General features: G+C 39.5%; 1 protein-coding gene across 2 annotated transcripts in view; it reads right to left on the minus strand.

Annotated features, from left to right (window-relative positions):
- Window positions 1-17933, minus strand: part of FBN1 (fibrillin 1) — a 259234-nt gene that overhangs the window by 67331 nt on the left and 173970 nt on the right. For both annotated transcript variants that reach the window (XM_051822402.2, XM_051822403.2), the window contains exons 24-34: window positions 17493-17618; window positions 15249-15476; window positions 14026-14151; window positions 13771-13899; window positions 12852-12977; window positions 12617-12742; window positions 10986-11108; window positions 9752-9877; window positions 7653-7778; window positions 599-721; window positions 320-442 (exon numbers count right to left, since the gene is read on the minus strand). In XM_051822402.2, coding sequence (XP_051678362.1) covers window positions 320-442; window positions 599-721; window positions 7653-7778; window positions 9752-9877; window positions 10986-11108; window positions 12617-12742; window positions 12852-12977; window positions 13771-13899; window positions 14026-14151; window positions 15249-15476; window positions 17493-17618 — 1482 coding nt within the window. The remainder of the gene's footprint in view (window positions 1-319; window positions 443-598; window positions 722-7652; window positions 7779-9751; window positions 9878-10985; window positions 11109-12616; window positions 12743-12851; window positions 12978-13770; window positions 13900-14025; window positions 14152-15248; window positions 15477-17492; window positions 17619-17933) is intronic.

Below are 17933 nucleotides of genomic sequence, written 5' to 3' on the forward strand. Positions count from 1 at the left end.
AAAGCAAGTCACTGGTGAGAAATAGGTACAAAACATAAAGACTAAGGAAAACAAAGGGAAGTACGATTTGTCTTGAACTAATGGCATCGTTATATAGAGAGGGGTGTGTGTGTGTGTGTGTGTGTGTGTAGTCATTTCTGAGGTTCCCTGGTTCATGTGGCTCCAAATTTCCATTCCACAGAGATCTAGTTTCAAATACCTAACATTCTTCTCTGTTAACTGATGCAGACTTCAAGAAAATGGTTTCATGGTCTGAAAGATGTGGGACATCTTGCTTTTCCAGCTACCATTTACACGCTTGTTGCGAAGACCAACCTACCTGTACAGGTGAAGCCATCACCAGTATATCCTTCCTTACAGAGACAGCGGTAGGATCCCATGGTGTTCTTGCAGTCTGCATGTTGGCTGCACATGTGGGTTCCATTGGAGCACTCATCCAGGTCTTAAGGACATAGGTTACATCATTATTAGCAGAAAGTGTGGCATTTAAAATCAGTAATACACAAATTAAATATGACTTTAGAGAATTAATATTCTCATAGTCTATACATCTACATGATAATTCATGGTAAGCAGTCTCTGCTATTTCCCAACTCACCAGTGCACTTAACCCCATCTCCAATCCACCCAGGACTGCAGCTGCATTTGAAGCTTCCTGCCGTGTTGGTACATACGGCATGTCTGCCACAGTTGTGTGCTCCAATTTCACATTCATTGATGTCTGGAAAAATAGCAAGTGGTTTAGAAAATGCTCAACACAAATGCCTGCCAGTTTTCAAAGTAATTTAGCAATATTCAAAAATTGATCTGCCATCACGCTTTTCACAATATATAGATTGGTTTAGCATCCATATATAAGCTTTACCTATATTGATCAACTTTGATTTTTAATTTACAAAGCAATAACCATAAGCTAGTATTTCCTATTATTAACTCTGTTTTCCATATTATAATATAAGTATGCAGTCTTCCATCTGCAGGTTCCTTCTCCAGATGGCTGCAACAGCCAGGGCTGGGCCAGGCTGAAGCCAGGAGCCAGGAGCTTCTTCTGGTCTCCCATATGGGTTCAGTGGCTCAAATACTTGGGCCATCATCTGCTGCTTTTTTAGGCAAACTAGCAGGGAGATGGATCAGAAGTGGAGCAGCCAGGTCTTGAACTTGAGCATATATGGGATGCTGGCGCCCCTGATGGGGGTTTAACCTACTACACCACAGCACCAGCCCCACTATATTTTATTCTTAATACTAAAATATTTTATCATTTATGCTTTATTTCTATAAAAGTTTTATTTTAGGTATTGTTATTTCAAATGTTTACAGAAAATATTCCTTAAGCCAATGTGTGAATAGTACATTCTCTAGATTCTTGAAGTCCTAGCACATTGGAGAGTCAAGCCTTCTGGAATATTTCATGTAAAACTCAAATCAACCCAGTGGGTGAATCTGTCAGAATAAGGAGTACTAGATTATGGTCACATTGCTCAAAATTGTCCCCAATTCTCTATTCGCGAACATTCAATTTCCAAGTTCAGCCAAGATAGATTCTATAGTATGAAAGTGTTACAGAAAATAAAATGAAATATGTTTTGTTTCCTAAAATTAACCATTATATAATGGGTTACATTTATAATCAATTTTGTCATTAACTAATAAGAACTCATACATATGATACTAGGAGCTGACAGATAAACCTGTATCTAACACAAAATTTAGGTCAAAAAAAGATAATTTTGACAAAATGTTTCAAGGATTCCCAGTGATCACTTGAATAGTGGCATAAGAAAGACACTGGGCAATCAACTTATGTTTATCCTTTTTTTTTTTTTTTTTAATGTAAGAAGCCCAATTAAATGATTTGAAAGTGTTTGGAAACATGCGGTTTGCCCAGCATTCCATCTGAAATGCTGAAAGAGCCTTGGGATCTTTGGCTTCCTCATACCTTCTAAAGTAAATACAAAATTTAATAATGGCAGATTTCTCCTACAACAAGTTGTGTAATATTACCAATCATCATACAACAGAAGCGTGCCTGGATGTATGTCCTTACAGTTATAACATACTGCATAGGTTCATTTTAATGTAACCCCGGCAACCATATGAACCTGTTGGGTTATTAAGGCAGGACAGGGAAGCATATAGCTTTAGAACTTGTGACTCAACAACTGAATAATGGAGTCCGGCACATTCCAAGGAAATAAGGAAGAAGACCAGCCCCAGAATGACTGTGGTGAGTAGGCCCGAGGATCTACAAAAATAGACCTTCTTATACCCAACCAAACTTCACGGAACAGGTGTTCCCAAGCAGGGTGTGGACACTTCTCTGTTACTCAATAATGACTCCCCTCACAGGTAATGATACATACCATCACTTGTGTAGGGTCCTGCCTTAATTATCCTCTCTCATTTGTCACGATTTCTGGCAAATCATTCTAAGTGGAAACGGTGAGCCTCCACCAAATAGAATGAATCGGAGCCTCCAGAGGCTATAAAATCAGAAACTTTCCAAGTAGAAACAACTTTTAACTCCTCTTTCAATTCTGTTTCTCGGAGGAAGACATGGAGGTCAGGCCCCTCAGTGAGCAAGTGACAGAGCCAGGACCACCTGGAACCAAGATCGGCTGTTTGCTGATTGGCACTCTCTCGCTGGGGGCATGGCTGCCTAGTTGAGCTCAATTATTTCATCACATCAGGACTTGATTCTGAATGCTACTTTGCAGGTTTCTCTACCTGTTGGTGAATACTAACAGACTCATAGTAATATTCACAAATCCCTTTTACTAAAGCAAAATTTTCAAAGATTCATCAGAGGATCATTCTAGTAATTTTGTAATAATTTTATTTCCAATTTTCTAATGACCAGAAGTATCCTAACTTTCATCAGGCTTTTACCTTCCATACTTAATCTTGTAATTAAGAAAACGATCATTTGTAAGCAGACTCCCTTTATTCATTAATTATATGCAAATATAAATTTCTAAATCACAAAAATATTTTCAATGTTGCTACAATGCTTTGAGGATGAAAAAATGTATTCGCAAGAGATTGTGTATTATGTGCTTTGAGGTATGAGGAGGGAGCAACTCAGGAGCCAATAACCAATGCTGTGTTTTGTGAATATTTGTGTAAGTCATGATCTCAACACCTTGCACCGTCAGTAACAAGTGAATTACTAAGAGTCAGAGTGGTCCTAAAGAGCAAAGGCATTTCTGAAGAAAAGGTTTTTGCATGCGTGCAGATGTGCATGCATGCACCAACCGTTACTCAGTCATCAACTGCTTGCCAGCACAGGGCCTAGGACTGAACTTCATTATAAAAGCAAACATAAAGGGAAACTGAGCCATAAGGAAAACAAGCAAACAAAAATGCTGTATCGAAACACTGTTCAATAATGTGAAGGAAACATAGCACACGCTTGCCAAGAACATCTCTTTCTGTACAAATGTTCTGTTTCCCCAACAAGTTTGCTCCAGACAGAAAATTCCTTTTAAGATTACGAACAAGTATAAGCCAAGAAAAGCAAAGAAATTCAAATTTAAGGCTGACACTGCAACCTCCTTAACCCCATCAATTCTCCATCACAAAGACTCAAAGTTCTTACAGCTCCTTGGAAGGGCAAGGGTGTGGTATGGGCGGACTCTGCACACAGGTTCTATGTAAGTCCCCCTGAATCTGCCATCTGAGGTTGAGCTGTGCTTTGAGTTATTGGGGCCTCCATTTGCAATCATACAGGAAGAGGCTCTATCACCCACACAGGCACCTGCCTTCCCACAATCTGGGAGTCTATCCTGTGGACCTTAGTCTGGCAGGGCTGGTATACTGTGTAATCTCCAGGATTAGGCATTGGGAAAGAAGGTAAAACAATGAATGGAAAGGCCAATCACGCAGGCTACTTGGATATCTTAACTTGGATCCAAATTTGAGCCAAGATTATTAACTGAACACCCATGGAGTTTTCATAGGCTGTCAGCCAGTGGGGGCGAATTGGTAGTGATAAGAAACTAGAAGGAAATGAATACAAATTCTTGCTGACTGCTGATTGCTGAAGTATACGGATCTCTCTCATGGACAAAGGCCCATCAGAAACATTTCTCATGTCAAAGGAACCAGACAGTATGAGAAATGGAAACTACGCTGAAATTTTACTACTTTAATGGAAAACAACACTGATTTTTTTTTCCCATTTAAGGCTACACTTTATTTGCTAACTGAACACATGATGAGGGGCATATTCTCACAAATTAGTTTGTTAAAACCAAGGCCCACAAAGGGTAGCACCTGAAATGCACCTAATTTTCCTTCCTCCAGTCGCAACTGTATAGAGTGAGCAGAGGAAACCTTGCATTGGGTCACAGAAAGATTGTAATCCAGCCCATTAAGCCAAGGATAGAAAAGCTGAGTTGTAGGTTTCAAGCAAACACACATTCTCTCCATTAAATCAAGCATTCCCTTAGCAATGCCCACACTTTGGACAAAGCTTAAGGAGAAAAAAAGAAACCTTAGCATCTGTGTGGGCTTGGGAATGTAAGTCAGTGGGTGGATTCTGAATACTGCTAAAGTGATTGGGGGGAAAACATGTTTATTTGTTAAAATGGAAACAATCAGTAATGACAAGGGAGCTGAAATATTTAGACAAAGCTGTAATGGAGCCCAGAGGACCTTTTTCAGTTCTCATGAAACAAAGTTCCTCTTTATGAAATAGCATACATAGTTTTATGATTCTTTTACAGGGTACTCATCTTTTAAAAAAATCTGACTAAATAAAATAAGCAGATTCATTTATTTTGCCTATTATCAAAACACATTTCCAAGTCTGTTCTTGTTGTTATTTGTTGTGTGGTTTGCTTGTCCAATCAGGCAAGATACATATCTCTATTTACATTAGTTGCCTGGAACATTATAAACACTTGTGTTTAATTTGACCATCACCAAGGTGACCTGATGGTATTCTAAGTTGTGAATGACAATAATTTTAAAAGAAAATCAGGCAAGAAGAGCTTGAGTTGCATGGGATTAGAAAAACCTTTGGCCCTGATTTGAAGTCTACTGAACTTTGCGCCAGCTCTAAGTAATTTCCATTCTGTTGGAATGCCCTTGGATGCTAGTGACAGTATTGACTGAGGGTCTCTTCTTCTTTTTTTTCTCTCTCACATGTAGCCCCTCCTTCGGTAGGTCACTGCAGTGTTTCTGTGCCAGGGGAACATCTGAGTCATTGCAAAGCATCCTGGTGATTTGTTCCTGACCAGCCAATGAAAGAACTAGGAATAAAATTCAAGGTTCCTCTTCTTTAGATGAGACCATCACACACCTTGTTACTGTGATATTGAAGGGGACAAAATTGCAATCTTTTCCTACAGGCCCAACTGGATTTTGTCAAGTTGAAAAAGCACTGTAGGCTGCAATTTGAACGAATGGGAGGCAGGTGTTGTCCTCTGGAAGAAGTGTTCCCTTGACCTCAAATCTATGTTTTTGTTCTCATGACTAATTAAAAGGCTGCTGTCGATAATGTAAAAATGATATCATCTCATTTAATATATAGTGCACAGCTCTTGTCATCAGTATTCATATGCACAAATTCAGTTATGAAAAACAAGCTTTTTAATAAACAGAGTGAAGTTTTATTTTTTAAAACTGATTCCAGGACCAGAGTTGTGGTGCAGAGGGTAAGCCCTACTTGTGAGGCCAGTATCCCGTATCACTGATGATTCAATATGGAGCAGTCCTACTTTTCTCTTCATTAGTGAAAGACCACCATCCCTTATGAAGTCCTGTATTTACACTGAAGTGAAAAATAAAGCTTGAGCCATAGGCACACAGAACTAACACTGCTTGCCCATGCGAGGCTACATAGGGGAGTTGAGTTTGAACCCTGCCATTGACCAGAAGGCACCCCCTACCAGGTTTCACTAATATAGTAAGCGGGAAATCACTCCAGCTTCATGCTTCTTGTCAGAATTTGGCTATTATCTGTCATTTCTGAACCAATATTACAATTACTGCCATTATCCTATGTGTCAGTTAATTTGAAAACAGCATTATTGGCACTAACAAAGACATGTTGGTGTCTTCTTGAAATAGGCTGATAAAATTAAAAGGAAGATCTGTATATTTACCACATAACCAATCAGACAACATTTTAATATTAAATCACAAAAACTTGCCAGGAGCCAGCCTTGTGGCATAGCAGGTAAAAGCTACCACTTGCGATGCCGGCATCCCATATGGGCACCAGTTCGAGTCCTGGCTGCTCCATTTCAGATCCACTTTCCTGCTAATGCACCTAGGAAAGCAGCTGAGGGTGGCCCAAGTGCTTGGGCCCCTGTACCCACGTGGGAGACCTGAAAAACCTACCTTCGGCCTGGCCCAGCTCCAACAACTGTGGCTATCTGAGGAGTGAGCCAGTAGATGTAAGATACCTCTCTCTGTCTATTCCTCTTTCTCTGTAACTTTGCTTTTCCAATAAATAAATAGATCTTTGTCCTTAGTGTGCTGTACATTGAGATTTAATGCTATAACTAGTACTCAAACAGTATTTTTCACTTTGTGTTTCTGTGTGGGAGCAAACTGTTGAAATCTTTACTTAATGTATGCTAAACTGATCTTCTGTATATAAAGAGAATCGAAAATGAATCATGATGTGAATGGAAGGGGAGAGGGAGTCGGAAAGGGGAGGGTTGTGGGTGGGAGGGACGTTATGGGGGGAAAGCCATTGTAATCCATAAGCTGTACTTTGGAAATTTATATTCATCAAATAAAAGTTTAAAAAAAATCTTTTAAAAAATAACTTGCCAAACTGGCTTTTGGAATTAAAGTCTGTTATTTGTAACAAAATTTTCAGTGACTTTATTCTAGCTCACCACAATGTCCACTATGTTCTTAATTATGCTCCAGGCCATAATCATTACATTAATATAAGCAACTTTAGTAAAGCTTTATTGTTATTCCATATACTTTGTATCATTGTCTCATGTGTGGAATATCTACTAAACATTTAAGAAAATGAATTCATTGCCCCAGAGTGACTTCTTTTATTTGACATTTCATAGGATAGTCTGCTACAAAAATGTGAAAAGACCTTCTCAAGTGCTGTTTGAATCAGAAAAACAAATTTGCAAGTGGCTCAATCGTCATTTTGTAAGATTTGTTTAGTTCCACGGAAAAAATGTTTATTTAGGCTAATGTAACTTAATACATCAAAAGTACTAGTATTAAGGACCTGGAAGATGGTGAGAACTAATAAAACACAAGAATTGTAAAATATGTTTCTTTAAATAGTAATTTCAGTTATAAAACTTTAAGTAAATGTTGGGAAAGTCTTGCATTAACAAAAGGATGTGAACTTCTGGTAATCAGAATGCTCAGTACTTTGGAATGAAAATGTGATTTTTGATTTTACAAACTGTGTTCTTCACTGTGATCTTTTATTCAACACATTTTTTCTTTATAGGTAAAGGGGAAAATATCCTCAACTTGGATCCACTATAAAGGATGACAAATTTAAAAGAAGTGGAAGCTAAATTAATGAACAATGTTACACAGAATGCTTTATTATGCAGTTAAAATGTTAATAGCTTTAAAACTTGTCTTAATCTATGGTTACAGTAGCAGGCTCCTAACCTCTTAACATATTATTGTTCAGTTTGAAAAAAACACACCTGTGCAGCCAGTTTTTCCTTTCTTGCCTGAATAGCCCATGTCACAGTGGCAGATAAATGAGCCTTTTGTGTTTTCACAGGTTCCACTGAGGCAGATATTTGGATTCAGGTCACATTCATTGACATCTGTAAAACATAGTTATTGGATATCATTAAGCACTTTTCCTAAAGATAAAATAATTGACAAATAAACTAGAAAAGGGAAATGCTCTCATTCAGAAAAAATACAGCTAAAGAGCTCAATTTATATTTGCTTTCTGTATTTCTGGCTAATCATGCCAACTTTTTTTTTTTTTTTTTTGACCCACAGGCAGAGTGCCAGGTAATCAAATAAATTGATAGAACCCATACCGAGCATAAAGTCCATTTATATGATAGTCTAGAAATGTTTTCTAAAACAGTATATTCTGTTATAAGATGAAAATTTTAGTTCAGTTGCTTGAAGCTACTGATTTTGCTTTCCTATTTTAGAATAAAGGATAGACGAACTGGTAGCAGTAAGGCAAGTAGTTACTATCTTTACTTCTTTCCCAAATTGAAAAAAAATTTTATGACATTCATTTTGGTTTCTAGGACTTCACAGATTTTCAGTAAAGGTTTTCAGAAGACAGAATGTGATAAAATTTAAATATTATCCATTGTAGACTCTCTCTCAGTCTGACCAAGATGAAATAATATAGGATTGAAATTACTTTGTCACCTGAAATAACTAAAAAATTGGACAGGAAGTAAGAGAAGAAACATGGTTTTCTAGACATTGAACATTAGGCAACAAAAGACAGTGATACCTGAAAGAAAGGAAAAAACAAAGAAAGCAAACTAGGTGAGCCTGTAATTGCTCCAGATTACTTATATGGAGGAGTTTTAAATCCATGGCATAGGAAGGAGGCTGGCCAATGGAAACAGGCAATGTCTCTGAGCTAGGGAGATGGAACAAATCCTGGAAGACCATGGCAGCCAGAGTTCATATGGCAGAATAAAGGGCAGAAGAGAATTGCATGGGAAGTTCCAGAGATCTGCATTAGGTCACCCTCAAATATTTAGATGAATGGTGATCTGCACATTCATGTGAGGAAACAAACTACACGAGAGTGGGGAAAGCACGACCAAACAGATTACAGAAGATAATCTTCAGGGTTCACAGCAGGCCTGGACTTGTGCCTGTTCCCATCAACCAGACTGGAAAACCTAATTCACAGGGAAGTGGGCAGAGTATCTTGAAGGGCCTTACCTCATCAGTAGAATGAAAATTAGCCCTAGATTAACTGCTGCTTAACAGCTTAAAAGCCGCACTTTGAAAGGATCGCTCTGTTCCTAAGTAACTTATTTGTATTCCAGAACAGAGCTCAAGAATACCTCTAGGAATACAAAAGTATCCAGCACCTAGTAAGGTAAAATTTACAATGTCTGGCATCCAGTCAAAAATTACCAGGCATTCAGTGAAGCAGGAAAACATGATACATAATGAGGAGGAAAGTCAATTTATTGAAATGAACCAAGAAGCAGTATAAGTGATATAATTAGTGATGAGGACATTAAAACTACATTCCATTGTGTTCAAAAGGCTGGAGAAATGATTGAACATACATATTAAATAGAAACACAAAAGATAAGGGAAAAACCCAGATCAGACTTTTAGAGACAAAAGCTACAATGTCTGAGATGCAAAATATATTGGATGATATTAAAAGCAGATTAAATGCTGCAGCATAAATGTTTAACAAATTTGAAGGGATAGCAATAGAAACTATCCAAAACAAATATGATCAGTTCCAGAGTGTACTGCATTCTCGTCAAGACAAAACTTACTTTAGTCAAGCATTTTTAGTGCCTAAACTCTAGTCGCAGCAGACGGAGAATTCAGTGGACAGACATAAAAGAAATATCCCTGTGGATTTAACCAATAGTTAGCTCAATATTATATCACAGTTGTATGAAAGTTTCTCTTCAGAATGCTGGCTCTAAAATATGAGTATAATGCCCAAAAATATCATTATGCTTCCCATGGGCTCTATCAACTAAAGAAACTAACCTTTATCTAATTTAGCAATACTTGTGAATAACCAGATAAGTTGGAAAGTTTTGTCTCCTTTGCTTACCGACACAAGTTTTCATGTCTTCAGATGCCATGAAGCCATCGTAACACAGGCACCTGTACTCTCCAGGTATGTTCGTACACTGACCACCATCACAGATATTGGGGTTATCTTCACATTCGTCAATGTCTGCAAAGAATGACACAAGTTGCTGATATTGGGCCCATTATTCAGTGAGGAAACATGAGCTGACCCACGTCAAATAAACTCAGCCAACTTGTATAAGACTACTAACCCTCAAATCCAACTGAAGCTTTACAAAAATTATCCCATCAGGTTGTCCGTGGTAAAAATGGAGAGAACCATTTTCAAGATTCAAAAATACTCTTCAAAGTCAAGGTTCTAACCCCTTAAAAGTCTATTATTTAATTAGAAATTTCCTCTCATATGAATTTAAGATTAAAAAATGATTATGAATCTGATCATTATCCTTATCAATTGATGAATGCCTAAGGCCTATCATCTTCTGTTTTACAGATATTTTAGGTAGAAATTTCTTATAATAAACAGATCTACTCAAATACACTTTCAATAAAAATATCTATTTTCAATATTCAATTTTTATAGCCTAATTTATATAGAGAGATTTCAGGAACACTTTTCTAGGTCAGATGAAAAAAATTGGGAAAAAATTCTCTTTTTAATCTGAGCCATAATTAAAACCTATACTACCCCACTTTAAATCTCATGACTGCATGACTCTTTCAGTCCAGGGTGAAGTAACAGGAATTTTAACATAGACCCATGGGTCTCTTATTTTAGCATCATGCAAGTTGTTTGCACAGCTTGTGAACACACACAGATTATAAAAATCCATGCCAGAGATCCATCGTTTCTGATGCAACAGAACCAGAATGGATCCTGAGATTTTGCACTTTTAGAAAATTCTCAGTTGAGGCTGATGCTATTGGTCAAAGAAACATACCTGGTGTAGCAGTTAATTAGGCCCCCAAATCAAACTCTTCAAAATTCTAATCAATGAGGACAATGTATTTATAACACTACTTATTGTGTGGCAGTTACTCTGCAAATCTTCCACACAAGCAGTCTCAACCCCATTTTACGGATGAGGAATCAGAACCTAAGTATCTTGATCCAGGACACACAGTTAACATATGTGACAAACAAGGATTTGAATCCAACACTGTCTGACACAAAAGCCTCAGTCCTCAACCACTTAGGGAATCCTTAGGGATCTGCTGTTCACAGTTTTAATAGAAAGCTAAAATCTACTCACCGGTACATGATCTCTGGTCAGGCATTAGTGCGAATCCTGGCTGACAGCTACATTCATAGCTGCCCTCAGAGTTTGTGCAGAAGGTTTCACAACCACCATTCATGATGCTGCATTCATCAATGTCTAAGAGAAATGAAAACAACATCACCTTCTGGTACAGTCTGAATGTCCACCTTCTCCAAAATTCATGGTGAAATTTCATTGCCATTATAAACAGTATTAAGAGATGAAATCGTTAAGAGGTGAATAGGAACCGAGAGGCCCAGCCTTGTTGGTGGGATGGGTGCTGTTATACAAAGGTGACTTCAGCCCCCTTTTTCTCTTTCTCCCTCTCATCTTCTATCACATGATGGCATAGCAAGAGGGCTCATGCCAAATGCTTGCACCTTGATGTTGGACTACTGAGCTTCCAGAATGTGAGCCAACACATTTCTGTTCATTACAGATTACTGTCTCACAATCTGTTATGGTAACACAAGGTGAACTGGGACTCCTTCTTCTCTATTATCATCACACATATTCATGTTTTCAGGCATAGGTCAAATAAAGATTAAAAAAATCCTAGGGAAACTAGAAGTCATTGATTACCTCAACAAATATGAACTCATTAACTATACATCTGTGATGTGCTAAAGATGAGAATGAAACAATGAATGAGACCATCATTACCCCTGCTTTCATGGTCACACTGAAGCAGGAAAGACAAATGAAGAATTGATTACACAATTCACAGTGTGACATCTCCTGTGCAGAAGTAGCATGTGCTAGGAGAACACATCCCAGTTATGATCACAGACACAGGGGTGAAATCCTCTTGATTTGGTTACAGACTTGAAATTCAGTTTGGTTGGCTGACGTTCCAATTTTTTTCAAGAACCTGAGTTGCAGTTCTGAGTTGTCCTGGGCCATGTTTCAGAAGAATTTGGGCTTATTTATGGTTTTGAGTGGAAACCATGTGAGACTTGGCAGTTCCACATGGTGTACACCCCAAACCAGGCAAAAACTGGCAGTTTCTACAAAGTTTCACTTTGACTTTGGGCACAATAAAGCCACAGGGTTTTCTTGTGCCACTCTTCACAGCACGACTAAATCTACAGAAGGCCAACCACAAAGCAAAATGCTTGTCCCACAAAAACCTATCTTCAAGGAGTGCCAGACATGATCTCTACTTCAATGTAAGGTATGAACATTCCATGGCGTTCTTTCCAAGAGCCATTTTTTGAAATCTTCTACCTGAATTAAACCCTCTACCAGCAAAGATCTCACCCTATGCTTTGTCTTTCCCACGAGTCACCTGGTTACTTTATTTCAGATGGTTAGTTGTTATTGGCTAATTTCTCTTCCTATTATGCATGTGCATAAGCAAAGCATATGCTGCTGTTTATTATTCAAAACAGCATGGGTCAAATTATACCTGCTAGAGCTTAAACTTTCTATATCCTTCTCTTATCTCGTTCTTTAGACAAGGGAAGTGAGAGCTAAAGATTGTGAGTCACTAACAAAATAATTTTACTTATAGGGAAACAAGAAAGATCAAGTAGAAGTAATTAGTGATGAGAGCAGAGTTCTGCTTGGGCATTTTTAGAAAGCAACAAAATGAAAGAAAATATAAAATTACATGTAAAACTTACCAACACAAAACAGCCTATCAGGAGTTGAATGATAACCAGGGTTGCAGGCACACTGATACTTCCCCATGAGGTTCACACAGCGGCCATTGGGGCAGAGGTTTGCACTCAGCTCACACTCATTGATATCTGTTTAGAGAATAAGAGGAGCAAACGTACAAGCATAAGTGTCTGACTCTGACACAGACAGGGGCCAAACAACTTAAGCCAAGCCAGAGGTTTGAGAGCCCCCTCTTACCGATACATGCGGAGATGTTCGGGGCCAGCTGATGGCCGGGCGGGCACTCACAGCGGTAACTTCCCTCCGTGTTTATACACACACCTCCTCGGCACAGGAGAGGGTCTCTCTGACACTCATCAATATCTGCAACGTGGAAAGGATACATACTGAAGATATCTGTGGTGCTGTGATCCCCTTGGCCAGGGCGCAGCAGCCATTCCCCATTGAGTCTTGGCTGCTAAGGACTTTCGGGCTCCTTCTTGGAGATATCTACCCACCTCCCTCAGAAATGCCTCACATAATTGACCATATCCTTCTCCCAAGACCAACAATCAATGGAAATAACATAGGAGCATTAAGCCTTGACCTCTTTCCTCACATGGCAGGACAACTCTGGCACCATACATACTCTCAGAGCTCCCTGTGGGGTCAGAGGAAGACTGAAACGCAGCCTAGCTCTTAGCTTATTTTCTTCCTTTGCCTCGCCCTTCTTCCCTCACTTCCTAATAGATACCTCCTGAGAATACTCTCTCACAAAGAAACAACAAAGCAAAATCAAAACCACTTTTGCAAGAATCCCCACTTTAGACTTTGTTTCTAGGAAACCTGATCCAAGGCAATCAGCTTCATCAATCTCCTGTCCTAGAAATGTTGGACAAAAACCTTGCCATGGGACTTCTCCAGTTTACACTCGAAAGGTTCTCCCTTCCCTAGGTTGGCTACTCTAGGTGCTAAAGCCCATTTCTCAAGGACCCACAACTGGCCTCCAAGGTCACCCATAGCCCCACAGCATGAACTCTCTCATTCCTTGGGCATGTCAGTCTGCCTTTGCTGCAGATCAGTTACCGACACACTGGTCACTCCAGGGCAGCAGTGAGAACCTCAAGCTTCTGGGAATCCTTTTCTTCCCCCAGTGACCAAATGGCCAGAGACTCACCCATGCAGTTCTTCATCATCATGAATCCACTTTCATAGCCTTCGTCACACTTGCATTCAAAGTCCCCTGGAGTGTTCACACACTGGCCTCGGCCACAGAGGTCGGGAGATATGCGACATTCGTCAATGTCTGCACAGAAGGAGCAAGTGGCAGCAAGTCAGTGTTAGGACTGCCTTAATTCTGGTATCAGCACAGCAAAAATGAAGAATATTAAAGGACATCCCCTCCCCTGGCCCCTGAGGCCCATGCACCCACCTGTGCAGTTCCTTTCCTCAGAATCAAGAGCAAAACCACTGTCGCATCTGCATTTAAAGCTTCCAATGGTGTTTCTGCACTTGCCATGGGTACAGAGGCTGGGTATCATCTTGCACTCATTGATATCTTTAAGAAAAATAAAATGGGGGAAAGCTATGAGCAAACAACGAGGAGGGCTCAGTGCCCACTATTTAAACTCAGAAGGTTGGATGGTCTTGATTTAACATCTTGGCAATACTTGTTTCAAAGAACTGATCCATGAGAAATAGGACTTGGCAAACATTTCCAGCCATTTTAATATCTACATTTTAGAAAGCACTGTTAGAGAAGCAAAGAGTGTGTTTACTTGGACTTCTAGAGCCCAGCACAGGGCCTTACACATAATGAAAACTTAACAATGATCTGCTGAATGGCATGAATAACTGTTTTACATTACTAGAGTTTATCCTTAAAATGCACAGAAGATGCTTAAAATAGATTGCCCCCAAAGCAACCAATGGAATGTACAGCAAAATGAAATGATCACTTAATGATTTTTCATGCTTATAGATACATAAACATTCTTATAAGAACTTCCAAGATGTTATTTAAAATGTAAATTATTTGCAAATAATTTGTGCTATTTTAAAAGATGTTTTCTCAATATCACCTACCATTAAGGTTTCATTAACATAATGCAAATAGTTTCTTGCAGAGGACTGCAAATATGTAACATATCAGCTAAGTTTCTCCTTATAGGAGTCTTTTCAAAGCAAGACCTGAGGCCCAAAAACAGAGGTTCATTTCTAGATAATGCCAAGACACCTGGAATTGGCAGATCAAATCTTAGGAACACTGACCAAACCTTCAGTGGTAAGGATTGCCACAGCCTTTGGAAGCAAATTATTCAAGTTCCTTTGAATATGCTTAAGAGACATTTAAGACGGCCATCTAGAGAATCTCTCTCCAGACAGAACAATTTCAATCCCTGAGGATTCTTGAACCACTCAGTAAAATAAATAAATAAAGTCTATATTTTTGTTCAGAGATAAATAAATAATATCGATATGCTTATTTTCCATTTTTATAAGTTGATTTAGATATGAAGTTATAATAACAAGGTCCAGGTCGACAAGAGAGACAGTGTGTGAACCTGAGCAGCCAACACAAAACTGTACGGGAACCCAAGCTAAGGCCACTCTATCACTAGAATTCTGAACAACCAACTGCTGACAACAGTTTACCTTTGAAGAAAGGTTTCCCATTTGTAATTTCTTTTGTGGCAAAGCCAGGTCCTCTGGGACAGAGCTCCTCGTATTCAGGGGTGTTTCTCATAGGACACTCTTCGCATTCCTCACTACCCCAGGCCGCCCCTACGGAGCAGCAGCAAGCGTCCATGCGGTGACGGCCGGCAACAGGCAGTGTGCACTCCTCATCATCGTACCTCAGGTAGCAGGTCTCCAGGCGGATGTCTGTCCCAAGAAACAGAGGGAGGCTGAGGAGAGCTGCTGTTTTCTCGGCCCCCAACTGGCAACTTTTGTTGGGCAAAGTATGAGAAACACGATAATTGTCGATATCTGTATTAATCTGGAATTCATGTACTAGGTGGTGGGTATTCTTGTCTAATATAGACTCACTGCTTTCTGGCAGCCCATATTTACATCCCCTACTTGTGACAAGCTCCCTTTCTACTTTCTGATATTTCTGCAAGAAGTGCAGCATTCAAACAAGTCCCACAGTGCTTCCCCCTGGACAAACACGCCTACCACCCATGCATGCAGTCTGGGACGCCTCGGCCACTTCCCTCTAGCTGAAAGCAACACAGGCTCAGTGACCTGCTTTTTCCTCAGACCTCATTAATATTTGGAGAGAGGAATGGTGAACTCCAGAATGAAGGCTGCCCTGCTTGAGATTAGAGATGAGAAACAGCACAGAATGGGCTACTCACTCTTCTTTTCCAATACATATGCTTATGTGCACAGTTTTGGGGATACACAGAGACACTTCCAGCCCCAACCCCAAATTTGTGGGATTAGGAGGAAGAGTAGTAGAAAGGCTAACAAATCACTGGCCAGAAGACCTGGATGTTGGTCCTGTTGCACAATGAAGTTGCTTGTCTTGGACAAATTATTATCCCTGAACCTGAATCTCCACATCTATTATCTGATGCTACACCATCTCTCAGGAGGTGCTGTGGAGCTTCAGTGAGATTATGCATCTGACACTGGTACGGTGTAATTAAAATGCAAGACCCATCTTTCTTCTCTTTCTCCTTCACAATGCCATCATTTGTCATTCCCTCAGATGCATGAGCTTTTGCTAGCATTAGAAACCTTATTGAAAACTTTATACTTAGATCGCCTATATTAAAATGGATATTGTTTAAATGAATCCTAAATTAAACACTGGAGTATCTTCCAACTGAAGAACCAGGAAGGTTTTCATCAAATGCTGTTTCCTCCTAAACAAAGAAACAGACTCAGAATGGGATTAATTGACGTCTTTAGTTACAATGACTCTAGTTTTCAAATTCTTCCATTCTACAATGCTTGCACTAGAAGCCATAAAGTTTTACATCTAGCAGCCAGTTCTAATTTGTAACTGATGAAAATCCTTTAACTGTACTCCACTTCTTAAACCACCTAGAAGAGGTTTTCACTAAGGATGCTTTTGACAGTAATACAGTTTCAGGTACACAATACAAGTGAGCATCATTGCCAGGATCATGGACTCAGAAACCACAAGTCCAAGGGGTCCAACGGATATATTCCTGGCAGTCAAACATTAGTAGCAACACCAGAATAAGTCTTCTAGAACCCACAAGCATGACTGTAGGACCTATTCCAAGGACTAAGAATTCTAGATTCTATGTTGTAAAGTTCTATTCTATATTCTAGGGTTCTCTTCCATAACACAGGGATGACATGACTGGCCTTGAAGTCCCAAGTTGGGGACTAGCACTTGCTATGGAGAATCCAACCCTGACTGGCAATGCCAATAGCTCTGGGCTCTTCCAGGTACACAGCAGTGATATTGTGACTTCTGAAACAGGTATTTCCAGCAAGCACCTGCCTTTCTCACCCAATGGAAAGGCTTACCTAGAAGAACAGGGGCCAGAGCTTCCCATGAAGTGGTAACAGTGTTCTTCTCCCAGCTCCCACTTTGTACCCTACAGTACATGGTTTTCTAGGGGCCTAGTTAGGACCTCTAGAATATTAACTGTGATGGCAGTGATTAAAGGGAGTTACATAATAATAAAGGACTAAAACTGCTCCTCACTAACATGCTTTGTATTCTTTCTATAAGGAACAGATACAAAGCTTGATTTTGGAAGGCTGTTTGTCCAGGGCCTCACCATGAATCCCATGAGACATGCTGAGTTTGGAAACATGTGTCTGCACTTGGAACCAAATGCCCAGATTCACCTTGCTGAGTTTTATTAACCTTTCAGACATGACTACCAGAAAAATCATGAGCGCAATATTTACCAAGGCAGATCCTTCCGGTGGCATCCAATGTCATTCCACTGGGGCACTGGCATTTGAATGAGCCCCTAGTATTCACACACAGGCCATTTTTGCACACTCCTGGAAACACTTCACATTCATCTATATCTAAACATTTTTAAAAAGCACATATTAAAAAAGTTAATATATCTACATAATAGTCAATTTTATCCCACTACTGAATTCATAATTATTCTCACAGCAGCAAGGCCAATTTGAACCTAATTTATCCCTATTTAGGGACAAAACTAATTTTTCTCCAAATAATTGCTGTAGTATGTCTGGGTTGCCTGAAAAGAAACCTGAGTTTCTCCATCAGTCTCAGGATGCAACTTTTGGGTTGCAGAGACAGGGAGCAGGTGTGAATTCTTGGGGGACAGCTCTGCTAACTGTGGACATCTCAGGGAAGCTTCCCAGGGACCA

Source organism: Oryctolagus cuniculus, chromosome 12 (genome assembly GCF_964237555.1).
Source record: "Oryctolagus cuniculus chromosome 12, mOryCun1.1, whole genome shotgun sequence".
NCBI classification, from domain to species: domain Eukaryota; kingdom Metazoa; phylum Chordata; class Mammalia; order Lagomorpha; family Leporidae; genus Oryctolagus; species Oryctolagus cuniculus.